The sequence below is a fragment of the Bombina bombina genome, chromosome 4, assembly GCF_027579735.1.
Source record: "Bombina bombina isolate aBomBom1 chromosome 4, aBomBom1.pri, whole genome shotgun sequence".
In the NCBI taxonomy this organism is placed as follows: domain Eukaryota; kingdom Metazoa; phylum Chordata; class Amphibia; order Anura; family Bombinatoridae; genus Bombina; species Bombina bombina.
This window is the reverse complement of record NC_069502.1, coordinates 640133479-640153035: the sequence shown is the minus strand read 5'-3', so window position 1 is coordinate 640153035 and position 19557 is coordinate 640133479. Positions and strand designations below refer to the sequence as shown.

The 19557-nt window shown below is 39.0% G+C and overlaps 1 protein-coding gene across 4 annotated transcripts in view; it reads right to left on the bottom strand.

Annotated features, from left to right (window-relative positions):
* Positions 1 to 19557, bottom strand: part of MED23 (mediator complex subunit 23) — a 225331-nt gene that overhangs the window by 12252 nt on the left and 193522 nt on the right. For 3 of the 4 annotated variants that reach the window (XR_008402041.1, XM_053710679.1, XM_053710680.1), the window contains 6 exons: positions 17401 to 17581; positions 10051 to 10221; positions 8471 to 8687; positions 7858 to 8094; positions 7304 to 7469; positions 6557 to 6629 (listed from right to left, as the gene is read on the bottom strand). Coding sequence is in view for 3 of the 4 variants with exons in the window: in XM_053710679.1 (XP_053566654.1) it covers positions 6557 to 6629; positions 7304 to 7469; positions 7858 to 8094; positions 8471 to 8687; positions 10051 to 10221; positions 17401 to 17581 (1045 nt within the window). In the remaining variant the exon portion in view is untranslated. The remainder of the gene's footprint in view (positions 1 to 6556; positions 6630 to 7303; positions 7470 to 7857; positions 8095 to 8470; positions 8688 to 10050; positions 10222 to 17400; positions 17582 to 19557) is intronic. The other variant, XM_053710681.1, reaches the window with a different exon arrangement.

Below are 19557 nucleotides of genomic sequence, written 5' to 3'. Positions count from 1 at the left end.
AAGGAATTTATCAGGTAAGCATAAATTTTGTTTTCTCCTGTTAAGTGTAGTCAGTCCACGGGTCATCCATTACTTATGGGATACCAATACCAAAGCCAAAAGTACACGGATGACGGGAGGGACAGGCAGGATCTTTACACGGAAGGAACCACTGCCTGAAGAACCTTTCTCCCAAAAACAGCCTCCGAAGAAGCAAAAGTGTCAAATTTGTAAAATTTGGAAAAAGTGTGAAGTGAAGACCAAGTTGCAGCCTTGCAAATCTGTTCAACAGAGGCCTCATTTTTAAAGGCCCAAGTGGAAGCCACAGCTCTAGTAGAATGAGCTGTAATTCTTTCAGGAGGCTGCTGTCCAGCAGTCTCATAGGCTAAACTTATTATGCTACGAAGCCAGAAAGAGAGAGAGGTAGCAGAAGCTTTTTGACCTCTCCTCTGTCCAGAATAAACGACAAACAGGGAAGAAGTTTGGCGAAAATCTTTAGTTGCCTGTAAATAAAATTTCAGGGCACGGACTACATCCAGATTGTGTAGAAGTCGTTCCTTCTTTGAAGAAGGGTTAGGACACAATGATGGAACAACAATCTCTTGATTGATATTCCTATTAGTGACTACCTTAGGTAAGAACCCAGGTTTAGTACGCAGAACTACCTTGTCTGAATGAAAAATCAGATAAGGAGAATCACAATGTAAGGCCGATAACTCAGAGACTCTTCGAGCCGAGGAAATAGCCATTAAAAACAGAACTTTCCAAGATAACAATTTGATATCAATGGAATGAAGGGGTTCAAACGGAACACCCTGTAAAACGTTAAGAACTAAGTTTAAGCTCCATGGTGGAGCAACAGTTTTAAACACAGGCTTAATCCTGGCCAAAGCCTGACAAAAAGCCTGAACGTCTGGAACCTCTGACAGACGTTTGTGTAAAAGGATGGACAGAGCTGAGATCTGTCCCTTTAAGGAACTAGCAGATAAACCCTTTTCTAAACCTTCTTGTAGAAAAGACAATATCCTAGGAATCCTAACCTTACTCCATGAGTAACTCTTGGATTCGCACCAATGTAAGTATTTACGCCATATTTTATGGTAAATATTTCTGGTAACAGGTTTCCTAGCCTGTATTAAGGTATCAATTACTGATTCCGAAAATCCACGCTTTGATAAAATCAAGCGTTCAATCTCCATGCAGTCAGCTTCAGAGAAATTAGATTTTGATGTTTGAAAGGACCCTGAATCAGAAGGTCCTGTCTCAGAGGCAGAGACCAAGGTGGACAGGATGACATGTCCACTAGATCTGCATACCAGGTCCTGCGTGGCCACGCAGGCGCTATTAGAATCACCGATGCTCTCTCCTGTTTGATCCTGGCAATCAATCGAGGAAGCATCGGGAAGGGTGGAAACACATAAGCCATGTTGAAGGCCCAAGGTGCTGTCAGAGCATCTATCAGAACCGCTCCCGGGTCCCTGTACCTGGACCCGTAACAAGGAAGCTTGGCGTTCTGGCGAGACGCCATGAGATCCAGATCTGGTTTGCCCCAACGCCGAAGTATTTGGGCAAAGACCTCCGGATGAAGTTCCCACTCCCCCGGATGAAAAGTCTGGCAACTTAGAAAATCCGCCTCCCAGTTCTCCACGCCTGGGATGTGGATCGCTGATAGGTGGCAAGAGTGAGACTCTGCCCAGTGAATTATCTTTGAGACTTCCATCATCGCTAGGGAACTCCTTGTCCCTCCCTAATGGTTGATGTAAGCCACAGTCGTGATGTTGTCCGACTGAAACCTGATGAACCTCAGAGTTGCTAACTGAGGCCAAGCCAGAAGGGCATTGAAAACTGCTCTTAATTCCAGAATGTTTATGGGAAGGAGACTCTCCTCCTGAGTCCATGATCCCTGAGTCTTCAGGGAATTCCAGACAGCGCCCCAACCTAGCAGGCTGGCGTCTGTTGTTACAATCGTCCAATCTGGCCTGCTGAAGGGCATCCCCTTGGACAGATGTGGCCGAGAGAGCCACCATAGAAGAGAATTTCTGGTCTCTTGATCCAGATTCAGCATAGGGGACAAATCTGAGTAATCCCCATTCCACTGACTTAGCATGCACAATTGCAGTGGTCTGAGATGCAGGCATGCAAAGGGAACTATGTCCATTGCCGCTACCATTAAGCCGATTACCTCCATGCATTGAGCCACTGACGGGTGTGGAATGGAATGAAGGACACGGCAAGCATTTAGGAGTTTTGTTAACCTGTCCTCTGTCAGGTAAATTTTCATTTCTACAGAATCTATAAGAGTCCCTAAAAAGGGAACTCTTGTGAGTGGCAAAAGAGAACTCTTTTCTACGTTCACCTTCCACCCATGTGACCTTAGAAATGCCAGTACTAACTCTGTATGAGACTTGGCAGTTTGGAAACTTGACGCTTGTATCAGAATGTCGTCTAGGTATGGAGCTACCGATATTCCTCGCGGTCTTAGTACCGCAAGAAGAGAACCCAGAACCTTTGTGAAGATTCTTGGAGCAGTAGCTAACCCGAAGGGAAGAGCTACAAACTGGTAATGCCTGTCCAGGAAGGCAAACCTTAGATACCGGTAATGATCTTTGTGAATCGGTATGTGAAGGTAGGCATCCTTTAAATCCACTGTGGTCATGTACTGACCCTTTTGGATCATGGGTAATATTGTCCGAATAGTTTCCATTTTGAACGATGGAACTCTTAGGAATTTGTTTAGGATCTTTAAATCCAAGATTGGTCTGAAGGTTCCCTCTTTCTTGGGAACCACGAACAGATTTGAGTAAAACCCTTGTCCGTGTTCCGACCGCGGAACCGGGTGGATCACTCCCATTAGTAAAAGATCTTGTACACAGCGTAGAAACGCCTCTTTCTTTATCTGGTTTGTTGACAACCTTGAAAGATGAAATCTCCCTTTTGGGGGAGAAGCTTTGAAGTCTAGAAGATATCCCTGAGATATGATCTCTAACGCCCAGGGATCCTGGACATCTCTTGCCCAAGCCTGGGCGAAGAGAGAAAGTCTGCCCCCCACTAGATCCGCTTTCGGATAGGGGGCCCTCACTTCATGCTGTCTTAGGGGCAGCAGCAGGTTTTCTGGCCTGCTTGCCCTTGTTCCAGGTCTGGTTAGGCTTCCAGCCCTGTCTGTAGCGAGCAACGGTTCCTTCCTGTTTTGGAGCGGAGGAAGTTGATGCTGCTCCTGCCTTGAAGTTACGAAAGGCACGAAAATTAGACTGTCTAGCCCTTGGTTTGGCTCTGTCTTGAGGCAGGGCATGGCCCTTACCTCCAGTAATGTCAGCGATAATCTCTTTCAAACCGGGCCCGAATAGTGTCTGCCCCTTGAAAGGTATGTTAAGCAATTTGGATTTAGAAGTCACATCAGCTGACCATGATTTAAGCCACAGCGCTCTGCGCGCCTGAATGGCGAATCCGGAGTTCTTAGCCGTAAGTTTAGTTAAATGTACTACGGCATCCGAAATAAATGAATTAGCTAGCTTAAGGACTCTAATTTGTCTGTAATCTCATCCAGCGTAGCTGAACTAATGGTCTCTTCCAGAGACTCAAACCAGAATGCCGCCGCAGCCGTGACAGGCGCAATGCATGCAAGGGGTTGCAATATAAAACCTTGTTGAACAAACATTTTCTTAAGGTAACCCTCTAACTTTTTATCCATTGGATCTGAAAAGGCACAGCTATCCTCCACCGGGATAGTGGTACGCTTAGCTAAAGTAGAAACTGCTCCCTCCACCTTAGGGACCGTCTGCCATAAGTCCCGTGTGGTGGCGTCTATTGGAAACATTTTTCTAAATAAAGGAGGGGGTGAGAAAGGCACACCGGGTCTATCCCACTCCTTGTTAACAATTTCTGTAAGTCTTTTAGGTATAGGAAAAACGTCAGTACACGTTGGTACCGCAAAATATTTATCCAACCTACATATTTTCTCTGGGATTGCAACCGTGTTACAATCATTCAGAGCCGCTAACACCTCCCCTAGTAACACACAGAGGTTCTCAAGCTTAAATTTAAAATTTGAAATGTCTGAATCCAGTTTATTTGGATCAGATCCGTCACCCACAGAATGAAGCTCTCCGTCTTCATGTTCTGCAAATTGTGACGCAGTATCAGACATGGCCCTAGTATTATCAGCGCACTCTGTTCTCACCCCAGAGTGGTCTCGTTTACCTCTAAGTTCTGGCAATTTAGATAAAACTTCAGTCATAACATTAGCCATGTCTTGCAAAGTGATTTGTAATGGCCGCCCTGATGTACTTGGCGTTACAATATCACGCACCTCCTGAGCGGGAGACGCAGGTACTGACACGTGAGGCAAGTTAGTCGGCATAACTTCCCCCTCGTTGTCTGGTGAATTTTTCTTAACATGTACAGATTGGCTTTTATTTAAAGTAGCATCAATGCAATTAGTACATAAATTTCTATTGGGCTCCACATTGGCCTTTGAACATATTGCACAAAGAGATTCCTCTGTGTCAGACATGTTTAAACAAACTAGCAATTAGACTAGCAAGCTTGGAAAATACTTTTCAAATGAATTTACAAGCAATATAAAAAACGTCACTGTGCCTTTAAGAAGCACACAAAAAACTGTCACAGTTGAGATAACAATGAACCGGATTAGTTATAGCAATCAATTTTTCACATGAAATGCATTAATTTAGCAAAGGATTGCACCCATTAGCAAATGGATTATTAACCCCTTAATACCAAAAAACGGATAACAATAAAATTATATACGTTTTTATCACAGTCAAATCACAGTCTCACAGGTCTGCTGTGAGTGATTACCTCCCTCAAACTAGTTTTGGAGACCCCTGAGCTCTGTAGAGACGTCCTGGATCATGCAGGGAGAATAAGGAAGACTTGTGACTGAATTTCTAATGCGTAGTAAAAGCGCCAAAATAAGCCCCTCCCACTCATAATACAACAGTGGGGAAGCTCAGTAAACTGAATTTATTCAAAAACAAACGACAGCCAAGTGGAAAATAATGCCCATAAAATTTTTCACCAAGTACCTCAGAGAGAAAACGATTAACCTGCCAGTAAACGTTTTAAATATAAATATATGAAATGATATTAAAAGCCTGTTGCTAGTCGCTATCACTGCAGAAAGGCTATAAGTTATATGTATACAGTATTTTCTTAGTGAAGTGCCATTCCCCAGAAATACTTAAGTGCCAACATACATACATATCAGCCTGATACCAGTTGCTACTACTGCATTTAAGGCTGTACTTACATTATATCGGTATTAGCAGTATTTTCTCAGTCAATTCCATTCCTTAGAAAATAATATACTGCAACATACCTCTTTGCAGGTGAACCCTGCCCGCTCTCCCCTGTTCTGAAGTTACCTCGCTCCTCAGAATGGCCGAGAACAGCAAATGGATCTTAGTTACGTCCGCTAAGATCATACACAAACTCAGGTAGATTCTTCTTCTAATACTGCCTGAGAAAAAAACAACACACTCCGGTGCCGTTTAAAACAACAAACTTTTGATTGAAGAAATAAATACTAAGTTTAATAACCACAGTCCTCTCACACATCCTATCTATTAGTTAGGTGCAAGAGAATGACTGGGTATGACGTAGAGGGGAGGAGCTATATAGCAGCTCTGCTTGGGTGATCCTCTTGCACTTCCTGTTAGGGAGGAGTTATAATCCCATAAGTAATGGATGACCCGTGGACTGACTACACTTAACAGGAGAAATTAGCTATAAATATTTATTGGCACACTCTAAGGGGTTAAGCTCAAGGGAGGAAAGTTATTTACATTAAATATTGGAGGGGTCAACATGTTCAGTGAACATATATGGTAATGGTAGTAGTTTTACACTGAACTTTTATTCCCAAACCAAGGGGGTTCAAAGTGATTACTGCATAGGTCTTAGCTAATAACTGATAATCAGCAACTAATAAATAATACTTTACTTCATTATATGATCTTATTTGATTAAATATAATAAAACAACAGTGCAATATAAATGTTGTTGTTAAACACCTTTAAAAGTTCTGGTAGTTCCACTCCCTCCATAAAGACTGGAGTTTTTAAATAATATTTAACAAGAAGGTGAGTTTCACCTGATCCTGCAACATTCTACAGAACGACTGGTTCATTTAGTGCACATTTACACATGGACTAGGAACATGAATTTCACCAGGCTTTTTAAAGGTTATATCACTGAAATACACTTGCTCTGCAATACCCTTTAAATTTTTCTAACAAAATTAAGAGTTAAATTATTGTAAAACATTTATTTTAATGCAGATGATTCTTGATAGTGTGTTTAATTGCCGATACAAAAAATGCATATTATTTAAACATTAATTTAATGTCCTTTTAAAAAGATTTGAATCATGTGCAGAAACCTGGTCTTGAAGTGTTGCAGCTGGGTTAGTAAAAATCAGAGTAAGCAAAATGAAACCATTCTACTAACTTGAATAATATAGAAAATAAGATCATATGACTCTAGTTTATTTTTAAATATATTTCTTTATGCAATATGTTTAATGCTAGATACAACCACAAAGGCAAAATACACTTACGGGTAAAGCTGTAATGACAAGCCCGATTGCATTCATCCAAGCAGTGATATTCTCTCTGGGTACGAGAGGTTGGCTAGAATTGAGAAATAGTGAATAGCAGACTTGTCTAAAGTCTAACACCACTGATGATAACATGAACAACAACTAAAGAGAAACCCCAAACGTATACTATAAACTAATACAGTGTAAAAAGTAATCACCATCATAATTGTGCAATATGTCTTGTAACAAACTGATTCTATAATGTTTACATAAAAGTATGTAGAACAGAGAGAAGTTATAAGTAAATGTATAGACATAAAGAGGCATTATAACCAAAACTGAAAGGGGCAAGCCTGGGTTTCGATTTTGAATAGAAACATTTTTTGAATATACTTATATATGGAAATATACTCATAGTAATGCCTATTATGGTTTCAGAAGCATACACACAGATGCTGCACGTGCACGTGTTAGTACTGACTCAACTGCTTTCAACAAGCCACTGTCATCTCTATGACCAAGCATGGTGTTTGAACCTTGGGCCATGCACAGCAATTGTGCAAAAATACTTATATTGCAAAATAAGGTGGATTCATGCACATTTGATGTTTAACTATTGTGTCCCTTTAACACAGTATCAGCGTGGGCAACATACTTAATTTATCAAAATCTTAGGACAAATAATAATCGTTGTACAAATCATTAATAACTGAGACACTTAGAACATGCTTAGATAATGTTCAAGGTGAGAATCTACAAAATTACCTTTTTAACACAACATTCAGAAGTGCATTTCCAACATCTTTCCCTGGCACAGTTAAAGCCATGAGTTCAACACAGGTAACATGAAGTGCATGGGCAGCTGGGTTGGGGAACTCATTAAACCTCCAGTCACAGTTTGGAAATGCACCAGGAGATTTTCCAGCCATTGGTAAGACAAATTAAGGGAAACTACATTGTTAAATAGTTCAAAGTAATGTATTTTACCTTCAGCTAACTACACTTTTTGAATTAATCTTTGTCAGCCTAAATACGTTCATGTAAAACAAACGTTATAACTCCGTGTACGAAACACAAAAATAACAATACATTCAAATAATTTGTGCTTATAGCTCTATAGAAAATCCCTAACATTTTATTGTGTTATGAGAACAGAGGAATAACATTTATTACCTATTAGATTTAAAGCGATTGGATGTTAATATGTACATTACATATTTTGTCTAACAAGCTAGGTATATTTAAGAACCACCAAAATCACAAATGCTTTGTAGCTTAGTTTATACACTCAAATACCAATTTTCCGTAATAAAGGATATTGTCTACTAGACGGCCAATCAACTTGCAATAGTAGATGTCATCAGGAATCCAAGGGTTATCCTCTCGTGCATTCATACCAAATTTGAGGTATGTATCACTCAGACACCAGCCTTGAGGCCTGTTATCTTTGAGAGATCCAATAATAGAATGAACAAGTTTGCGTTTCAGATTTGCCCTGTCCCGCAGATGGCTTTCATAGTAGTGAAGTGTGTTGTACAAGTAGGTTACTGGTCGATCTGAAAAGATAATTGAGAAGTTTAAGAATCTGAGACTGTGAGGTATATGAAAACAGTCCAAATTAGCACATTTATGTATTTATAACAAAAAGAGAAACCTGATATATCAGTCAAATGGTACTCCTGCTGTACAATATTTCAAACTATATAACGTTATCCAAGCTGCTGAAAAAGTGTAGGGAACAAAATAATAAATAAATAAATTAGAAAATAAATTAAAATCAAAATGCTATTAGACAACACTTTTAGAAAGTAATATAAGTAAAGTAATATAAAATACCTTGGAGAGTATAAAAGAAAAGCATTACAGAGACAATAGTTGAAGAGTATACCTGGCAAAAGTCAGAAACAAAAACTACATGTTAAAAGTTATTACCATGGAATTTGTACAGGCCTCCAAGATGATCAAGCAAAGTCTCTAGGGATTTAGAAACAGGAAGCAGTTCTAGAAACCGGTGGATAACAATGTCAAACACTGGAAGAAAACGTAGGCACACATTTCCAAAGTAGATGGGAAGGTACTGTGGTTGGATCTGAACAGGAGGGTTAACTTGCTCGGCAAGGCCTTCAAAGTACAGCTTTTCTGGATATTTCTGTTGGACAAAAGAATAAAAATTAAAATATTTACGCAAACAATTTTCTTCACCTGGCAGTAACCTACGATAGCAGTATGCTGGTGTGGCTCCTTCCATCATATTACATTCTGATTTTTTTTTTCTCCTACAAACACACTAGTCAAATAAAAAGATAAAATACTGTTCAAGAATCGAAATCCTAGTAACACAGCTATGTATTATAAAGAGCAAAGACCTTTAAGGCAAATTAGATTTATTTTCCAGATTACCACTAAAAAAAACCAATATGATTCAGCAAAATGGAATTAAAATAAAGTTCCAGAAAACTCATTCTCATATTGAAGAAAAAAAGCAAAACATGACTGTGAGGCGAGACACCTCACACAGTGGCAAGAACGTTTTTATGAAATCCACAAGCTTAGATGAAAAATCCTGATTAAACCCCTGTAACGTCTATGGTCAGACGCCCCTCGTGTTTTCTGCAATATTTACATTTACCAGGTTTCAAGCATGTGTCCAAAGCGATTGTGGTTGTAACTGTTTAGCAATAGGTTCTCGTTTTATGTATTGGGCAACTAAAGATGGTAATAGATCACCCACTTATAATAGACTCAGAAAGATAGGACAAGCAGCTCTCAAATAATTTAGAACATGATACTGCCTGTACATGGCCCCTCAGATATCTCAAGAGCTTCTAACAATCTACCCAATGAACTCAAACTATATACACTATACAAAAAAAAAATTCTCATTAAAGGAACCCTCTTATTGCAAATTTATATTTTTATTATAGATTACTTTTTTTAAGATAATTACTTTTGTGGTATTTTGTTTTTAGGGTGGTCATGGTCACTGTTTTCAAAATACCCCTTTTTGTATTTTTTAACACACAAGATAACAAACTTGATTGCCACCATTTTGACTGCATAGTGCTGTAAAGAGGGGGTAGTCAAACCTTTCTCACCTGTGCAAAATGACAAACACTTCTGATGTAGAGCTGCCCTGTCTGATGTTTTACAAATAGGTTAAAACTGAAAATAACTCAAGAAACTGGTAGAGACATATCAGGGGCTCTACTGACTCAGAGGAAATACATATGTCAGAGACTGTCCATGTCTACTCTAGAGATCAGAGGCCATATACCCACCAGTGCCTGCAGTAAATGTACGTAGCTTTAATAAAGAAAAAGGAAAAGATACAGAGGGTGACTCCTAGTGCAGATGAGTTAGTAGTATATGGCCCACTAACTGTTCCTTTGAAATTTTTATTATTCTTCTTTGATCATATTTGTCATTTTGCATATTGGCTACACTAGGAGGCGCCCTTTCTTTTCTTATCATTTCTACATAGCTTTAATGTTGCCTTTCAGTATACACCATACCTTATGATAACTCATGTGCTTTGTATGCCAGTCATTCTGAAGCCAGTGTTCTGGGGAATTTTCCTTCACAAAGTCATTCACTCTGTTCCTGAAGTCATTTGGTTTCAGGAGAAGCAATTGAATAATGAAGTAGCAAACCTGGGCTTCATTTCCTTCATGACTGCGCATGGCCTACAAGAAAGAATATGTTACCACTTGCTAGTTCTGGAGTACATATAACCAAGTTTATTAAACCTTTCAATAGAACATACAGAAAAGTAAAGTATATCACATACTTATACCAAATTTATTAGGGCAATGTGGCCCTTAATAGATTTTCCAGACAAAATATTTCTAGAAAAATGCAGTATATTTGACCCGAGGATTCAAAATATACACACATATACATACACACAAACACAAAAATACAGAATGGGCTAACTTTGTTCAATAAATTGCCATATTTTAGAAAAAACAAAAAAGGAACATATCAACAAAATAACAAATTTAAAGTGACAGTAAAGTCATAATTAGACATTCATGATTCAGATAGAGCATTTAATTTTAACCCCTTAACGACCAAGGACGTACTAGGTACGTCCTACAAAAAACGGTTGTTAACGACCAAGGACGTGCCTGGTACGTCCTCAGGGGTTTCAAGCGGTGGAAGCGATTTTATATATATAAAATATATTTGAAAAAAGCCTTTTATTTTAGTACTGGCAGACTTTCTGCCAGTATTAATGATGGCAGTGACAATTGTGAGGTGGGGGAGGGAAGAGAGCTGTTTTAGAGGGGTCAGGGAGGGATCAGGGAGTGGGATGTGTCAGGGGGGAGGATGATCTCTACATTAAAGCAAAAATTAACCCTACAAGCTAAGTAATTAACCCTTTAACTGCTGGGCATAATAAAAGTGTGGTGCGCAGCGGCATTTAGCGGCCTTCTAATTATTAAAAAGCAATGCCAAAGCCATATATGTCTGCTATTTCTGAACAAAGAGGATCCCAGAGAAGCATTTACAACCATTTGTACCATAATTGCACAAGCTATTCGTAAATAATTTCAGTGAGAACCTAAAGTTAGTGAAAAAGTTAACAATTTTTTTTTTATTTGATCGCATTTAGCAGTAAAATGGTGGCATGAAATATACCAAAGTGGGCCTAGATCAATACTTTGGGTTGTCTACTAAAAAAAAATATATACATGTGAAGGGTTATTCAGGGATTCCTGACAGATATCAGTGTTACAATGTAACTATCGCTAATTTTGGGGGGGGGAAATGGTTTTGAAATATAAAAGTGCTACTTGTACTTATTTCCCTATAACTTGCAAAAAAAGCAAAGAACATATAAACATTGGGTATTTCTAAACTCAGGACAAAAACAGAATTTATGTTTACCTGATAAATTTCTTTCTCCAACGGTGTGTCCGGTCCACGGCGTCATCCTTACTTGTGGGATATTCTCTTCCCCAACAGGAAATGGCAAAGAGCCCAGCAAAGCTGGTCACATGATCCCTCCTAGGCTCCGCCTACCCCAGTCATTCGACCGACGTTAAGGAGGAATATTTGCATAGGAGAAACCATATGGTACCGTGGTGACTGTAGTTAAAAGAAAATAAATTATCAGACCTGATTAAAAAACCAGGGCGGGCCGTGGACCGGACACACCGTTGGAGAAAGAAATTTATCAGGTAAACATAAATTCTGTTTTCTCCAACATAGGTGTGTCCGGTCCACGGCGTCATCCTTACTTGTGGGAACCAATACCAAAGCTTTAGGACACGGATGAAGGGAGGGAGCAAATCAGGTCACCTAAATGGAAGGCACCACGGCTTGCAAAACCTTTCTCCCAAAAATAGCCTCAGAAGAAGCAAAAGTATCAAACTTGTAAAATTTGGTAAAAGTGTGCAGTGAAGACCAAGTCGCTGCCCTACATATCTGATCAACAGAAGCCTCGTTCTTGAAGGCCCATGTGGAAGCCACAGCCCTAGTGGAATGAGCTGTGATTCTTTCGGGAGGCTGCCGTCCGGCAGTCTCGTAAGCCGATCTGATGATGCTTTTAATCCAAAAAGAGAGAGAGGTAGAAGTTGCTTTTTGACCTCTCCTTTTACCTGAATAAACAACAAACAAGGAAGATGTTTGTCTAAAATCCTTTGTAGCATCTAAATAGAATTTTAGAGCGCGAACAACATCCAAATTGTGCAACAAACGTTCCTTCTTTGAAACTGGTTTCGGACACAGAGAAGGTACGATAATCTCCTGGTTAATGTTTTTGTTAGAAACAACTTTTGGAAGAAAACCAGGTTTAGTACGTAAAACCACCTTATCTGCATGGAACACCAGATAAGGAGGAGAACACTGCAGAGCAGATAATTCTGAAACTCTTCTAGCAGAAGAAATTGCAACTAAAAACAAAACTTTCCAAGATAATAACTTAATATCAACGGAATGTAAGGGTTCAAACGGAACCCCCTGAAGAACTGAAAGAACTAAATTGAGACTCCAAGGAGGAGTCAAAGGTTTGTAAACAGGCTTGATTCTAACCAGAGCCTGAACAAAGGCTTGAACATCTGGCACAGCTGCCAGCTTTTTGTGAAGTAACACCGACAAGGCAGAAATCTGTCCCTTCAGGGAACTTGCAGATAATCCTTTTTCCAATCCTTCTTGAAGGAAGGATAGAATCCTAGGAATCTTAACCTTGTCCCAAGGGAATCCTTTAGATTCACACCAACAGATATATTTTTTCCAAACTCTAAGCCATCTCCGTGGAGATGTTGCCTGTACAACGGCAAAGAGAATGACTGGGGTAGGCGGAGCCTAGGAGGGATCATGTGACCAGCTTTGCTGGGCTCTTTGCCATTTCCTGTTGGGGAAGAGAATATCCCACAAGTAAGGATGACGCCGTGGACCGGACACACCTATGTTGGAGAAATTTAGAAACTATTTATCATCAGTGTTTTTTGGTGGTTGTAGATGTGTAAGATTTTGGGGGTCAACGTTAGAAAAAGTGTTTTCAATTTTTTCATCATATTTTATATATTTTTTTCTATAGTAAATTATAAAGATATTATGAAAATAATAGTATCTTTAGAAAGTCCATTTAATGGTGAGAAAATGGTATAAAACAGCTAAACACAAACAACCCAGAAATGTAAAAATAGCCCTGGTCCTTAACGGTAAGAAAATTGAAAAATGGTCTGGTCACTAAGGGATTAAACAACATTCCAATTTACTTGTATTATTTAATTTGCTTCCTTCTCTTGTTATCCTTTGTTGAAGGGTTTATTTAGGTAAGCTCAGGAGCAGCAAAGCACCTGGGTGCTAGCTGCTGATTGGTAGCTGCATAAATATGCCTTTTGTCACTGACTCACCCCATGTGTTCAGTTAGCAACCAATAGTACATTACTGCTCCGTCAACAAATTATATAGAGAATGAAGCAAATTTGCCAGTAGAAGTAAACTGGAAAGTTGTTTAGAATTGTATGTTCTACCTAAATCATGAAAGAAAAATTTTGGGTTTCGTGTTGACATTTAAGATAACCATATTCTTTTAGGATGAACAGGTCTGACACTCTATCTATGCACATATTTTTAGAGGGAAAAGTCATACGCCTAGATTACGAGTTCTACGTTAGCTTTAAAAAGCAGCGTTAAGGGGTCCTAACGCTGCTTTTTACCCAACGCTGGTATTACGAGTCTGACAGGTAGAGGCTCACCGCTCACTTTTTTTCCGCGACTCGAGGCTACCGCAAATCCCCTTACATCAATTGTGTATCCTATCTTTTCTATGGGATTTGCCTAACGCTGGTATTACGAGTCTTGGAGAAAGTGAGCGGTAGAGCCTCTACCTCCAAGACTCCAACCGCAAAAAAAGTCAGTAGTTAAGAGTTTTATGGGCTAGCGCCGGAACATAAAGCTCTTAACTACAGTGCTAAAAGTACACTAACACCCATAAACTACCTATGAAGCCCTAAACCGAGGCCCCCCACATCGCAAACCCTATAATAAAAAATGTTAACCCCTAATCTTCCGACCAGACATCGCCGCCACCTACATTATCCCTATGAACCCCTAATCTGCTGTCCCTAACATCGCCGACACCTATATTATATTTATTACCCCCTAATCTGCCCCCCCCAACCTCATCGCCACCTACCAACACTTATTAACCCCTAATCTGCCGACCGGACATCGCCGCCACTATAATACATGTATTAACCCCTAAACCGCCGCACTCCCGCCTCGCAAACACTATAATACATTTTATTAACCCCTAATCTGCCCTCCCTAACATCGCCGCCACCTACCTACAATTATTAACCCCTAATCTCCCGCCCCCAACGTCGCCGCTACTATAATAAAGTTATTAACCCCTAAACCTAAGTCTAACCCTAACACCCCCCTAAATTAAATATAATTTAACTATAACGAACTAAAATTACTATCATTAAATAAATTAATCCTATTTAAAAATAAATACTTACCTATAAAATAAACCCTAATATAGCTACAATATAATTAATAATTACATTGTAGCTATTTTAGGGTTTATATTTATTTTACAGGCAACTTTGTATTTATTTTAACTAGGTACAATAGCTATTAAATAGTTAATAACTATTTAATAGCTACCTAGTTAAAATAATTACAAAATTACCTGTAAAATAAATTCTAACCTAAGTTACAAATACACCTAACACTACACTATCAATAAATTAACTACAATTATCTAAACTCAAATACAATTAAATAAACTAAACTATAGTACAAAAAACAAACACTAAATTACAAAAAATAAAAAAATATTACAAGAATTTTAATCTAATTACACCTAATCTAAGCCCCCTAATAAAATAAAAAAGCCCCCAAAATAATAAAATTCCCTATCCTATACTAAATTACAAAAGTAATCAGCTCTATTACCAGCCCTTAAAAGGGCTTTTTGCGGGGCATTGCCCCAAAGTAATCAGCTCTTTTACCTGTAAAAGAAATACAATCCCCCCCCCAGCATTACAACCCACCACCCACACACCCCTACTCGAAAACCACCCGATCCCCCCTTGAAAAAACCTAACACTACCCCCCTGAAGATCACCCTACCGTGAGCCGTGTTCAGCCAGCCGGCCACCGATGGAACAGAAGAGGATATCCGGACCGGCAGAAGTCTTCATCCTATCCGGGCAGAAGAGGACATCCGGACCGGCAGACATCTTCATCCAGGCGGCATCTTCTATCTTCATCCTTCCGGAGCGGAGCCATCTTCTATCCAGCCGACGCGGAGCCATCCTCTTCTTCCGACGGACTAGCGACGAATGAAGGTTCCTTTAAATGACGTCATCCAAGATGGCGTCCCTCGAATTCCGATTGGCTGATAGGATTCTATCAGCCAATCGGAATTAAGGTAGGAAAAATCTGATTGGTTGATGCTATCAGCCAATCAGATTGAAGTTCAATCCAATTGGCTGATTGGATGAGCCAATAGAATGCAAGGTCAATTCTATTGGCTCATCCAATCAGCCAATCGGATTGAACTTCAATCTGATTGGCTGATAGCATCAACCAATCAGATTTTTCCTACCTTAATTCCGATTGGCTGATAGAATCCTATCAGCCAATCGGAATTCGAGGGACGCCATCTTGGATGACGTCATTTAAAGGAACCTTCATTCGTCGTTAGTCCGTCGGAAGAAGAGGATGGCTCCGAGTCGGCTGGATAGAAGATGGCTCCGCTCCGCTCCGGAAGGATGAAGATGCCGACTGGATGAAAATGTCTGCCGGTCCGGATGTCCTCTTATGCCCGGATAGGATGAAGACTTCTGCCGGTCAGGATATCCTCTTCTGTTCCATCGGTGGCCGGCTGGCTGAACACGGCTCAAGGTAGGGTGATCTTCAGGGGGGTAGTGTTAGGTTTTTTTAATATTTTTTTATTTTTGTAATTTAGTGGGGGGGGGGTTGTACTATAGGTTAGTTTATTTAATTGTTTTTTAGTTTAGATAATTGTATTTAATTTATTTAATTAATTTATTGATAGTGTAGTGTTAGGTGTATTTGTAACTTAGGTTAGGATTTATTTTACAGGTAATTTTGTAATTATTTTAACTAGGTAGCTATTAAATAGTTATTAACTATTTAATAGCTATTGTACCTAGTTAAAATAAATACAAAGTTGCCTGTAAAATATATATAAACCCTAAAATAGCTACAATGTAATTATTAGTTATATTGTATCTATCTTATGGTTTATTTTATAGGTAAGTATTTAGTTTTAAATAGGAATAATTTATTATAGTAAATTTATTTCGTTTTATTTCAATTATATTTAACTTAGGGGGGTGTTAGGGTTAGACTTAGGTTTAGGGGCTAATAACTTTATTATAGTAGCGGCGACGTTGGGGCGGGAGATTAGGGGTTAATAATTGTATGTAGGTGGCGGCGATGTTAGGGAGGGCAGATTAGGGGTTAATAAAATGTATTATAGTGTTTGCGAGGCGGGAGTGCAGCGGTTTAAGGGTTAATACATTTATTATAGTGGCGGCGATGTCCGGTCGGCAGATTAGGGGTTAATAAGTTTTTTTTGGTAGGTGGCGGCGAGGTTGGGGGGGACAGATTAGGTGGTAATAAATATAATGTAGGTGTCAGCGATGTTAGAGACAGCAGATTAGGGGTTCATAGCAATAATGTAGGTTGCGGCGGTGTCCGGAGCGGCAGATTAGGGGTTAATAGTATAATGCAGGTGTCAGCGATAGCGGGGGCGGCAGATTAGGGGTCAATAAGTGTAAGGTTAGGGGTGTTTAGACTCGGGGTTCATGTTAGGGTGTTAGGTGTAGACTTAGAAAGTGTTTCCCCATAGGAAACAATGGGGCTGCATTAGGAGCTGAACGCTGCTTTTTTGCAGGTGTTAGGTTTTTTTTCAACCAGCTCAGCCCCATTGTATCCTATGGGGAAATTGTGCACGAGCACGTTTTAGCCAGCTTACCGCTACCGTAAGCAACGCTTGTATTGAGAGTTGAAGGGAAGCTAAATTTGCTCAACGCTCCCTTTTCTGAGGCTAACGCAGCCACTCAGACAACTCGTAATACCAGCGTTGGCTTAAGGGTGCGCTGGAAAAAAAGGCTCGTTAGCACCGCGGGTCTTTACCGACAAAACTCGTAATCTAGGCGATAGTTTTTCAAATACGGGCTATCAATGACCTGGCACAATTTAGACCAATTTGAAGAAGTAGGTGTGTTCTGAGTTTACAAGGTAGTTTGGGGAGGTCATTGCGGGGGGGGGGGGTAATTTGAAATTGCAATATCAACTTTTATTTAAGATGTAGTGTCAAACATTTTAAAGCAACACAAGCTAAACAGAGCATAAAGCAGTCCACTTACCAAGCACAGTATCAGTCTGTCTAAAGTCACAATATTGTATTTCCACACCATGTCATTGAGCATCTCTATACATTTATTAAGCTGCTGGCCTCCTGCTGAAGTTGAAAATTCATATACAAGGAAATCAGCAAATGTTCTTACATGAGCAACAAGAGCTCTGGCCCCAATTCTCTCCAAAACTCTTTAAAAAAAAAAAAAAAAAAAAAAAGAAGATAGAAAGAAAGAGAATACAACACCAGTAAATTACTTTTGTGTAGCGAATATGTTATACAAAATGTCATACACTTTGTTCTACCCATAGAGCTAGTTAAAGGGATAGTAAAGTCCAAATTAAACTTTCATGATTCAGATAGGGCATGTAATTTTAAACAACTTTCTAATTTACTTTTATCATCAAATTTGCTTTGTTCTCTTGTTATTCTTAGTTGAAAGCTAAACCTAGGTAGGCTCATATGCTAATTTCTAAGCCCTTGAAGGCCGCCTTTGCATTTGACAGTTTTTTACAGCTAGAGGGCTTTAGTTCATGTGTTTCATATAGATAATATTGTGCTCATGCACGTAACAAATTGTTCACACTTTTTTATTAATCCGTTATCTACTTGCTTACTTACCTGTGAGTGATTAACCTATGCCTACATCCTGAGAGCTTAGTTATAGCTCTGATACACGTGAATAAGGTTTCTATATTGCTTTGGTAATCAAAGATACAGTAGTTCACTATAGAAATTATCCTCCTTCCTTAGGTGAACAAGTTCCTAGAGTTGATTCCTGGGGATGCAGTACCTTTAAGATCCGCTTATATCCTCAGCGCTCAGTTAAAGGGCCACTGTAAGTAAATATTTTCTATGCCTGTTACTAACTAACTACCCCAAATACGCTTTTTATCAATAGCATTTCATTAACATATCTCTACCGTATATCAGAAATCTTGCCTGCGAATTTAATTGTTTTCCAAACCTACTCCGTGGGTATCCTTTGCTCTGTACCAATCCGTTTACAATACCTAGGTTTCAAAATGGCGCTTTAAACACAAAGTTATTGGTTTAAGTATTTTGAACACTCAGTGCTGAAAATAGTGGGCAGGATAACGTGACATCATCGGCGAATAAAAGATATAACTTTTAGAACGTTATGAAACTTCGTTTTGGAGAAAATATAGGTCAGTAGGTTTTAATTAATGTTTATTAACTTTAATATGTTAGTTGTTTAGCTTAAAAATTATAACAGAAAGTTATCCTTTAAAGCTCTTTTTAATGTGAGTAAGGTCATGACAGTTTGATCCATTATCTATTTACAGAGTTATGCTATGTTTACCTTCTTTCTTTGAGGTTACATTTTGTGGATTCTACGTCTCAAATGACTACAATTGGACTATATCCTTTCAATTGTAATACATAGTGTTATATTGTTACACTTATTTGTTATATCTTTTTAGTTCTTTATAAATTATAACACTGCAGAGTGAAAGTAATTTTTTTTTGCACATTACCTGATCAATTTCTTTTACGGTGGTGAGAGTCCACAATCCATTACTTCTGGGAATTACTCTTCCCTACCACTAGGAGGAGGCAAAGATTCACAAACCCCAAGAGCTTTATAAAACTCCTTTCACCTCATAGGTATCTCAGTCTAATGTATAGCCAAGCAAAATGAGGAAAGAAAAAAAATAAGAGCAAAAAATAAAAGGATCAGGGAAAAAAGATGTGTGTAAGAAAAAACTCACAAAAAAAAACACAAGCTGGGGTCTCATGGACTCTCACTACCATGAAAGAAAAGAATTTATCAAGTAAGCATAAATTATGTTTTCTTTCCTTTCATATAGGTGGTGAGAGTCCACAATCCATTACTCTTGGGAACTAATAGCCAAGCTGAGGAGTCCACGAGTAATGATACACAAAGGGTAGTATTTAAAAACATCTTTTTCCATTAAAAAATTGAAAAGAAAAACTTCTAACTACTCACAGGAATGAATGCACTCGTTCGTGCAAAAAAAAAGCAGGCTGAACCCTTAGAGCCGTCCTGCTGACTCGTATAATTAGCCATAAGTTCTAGCAGATTCAGTGACAAATGATAAACTAAAATATTATACTAAATATTAAAAAATTATATAGAACACATTAGCCATATGTGCCAGCAGGTTAAATAACCGCATCACTG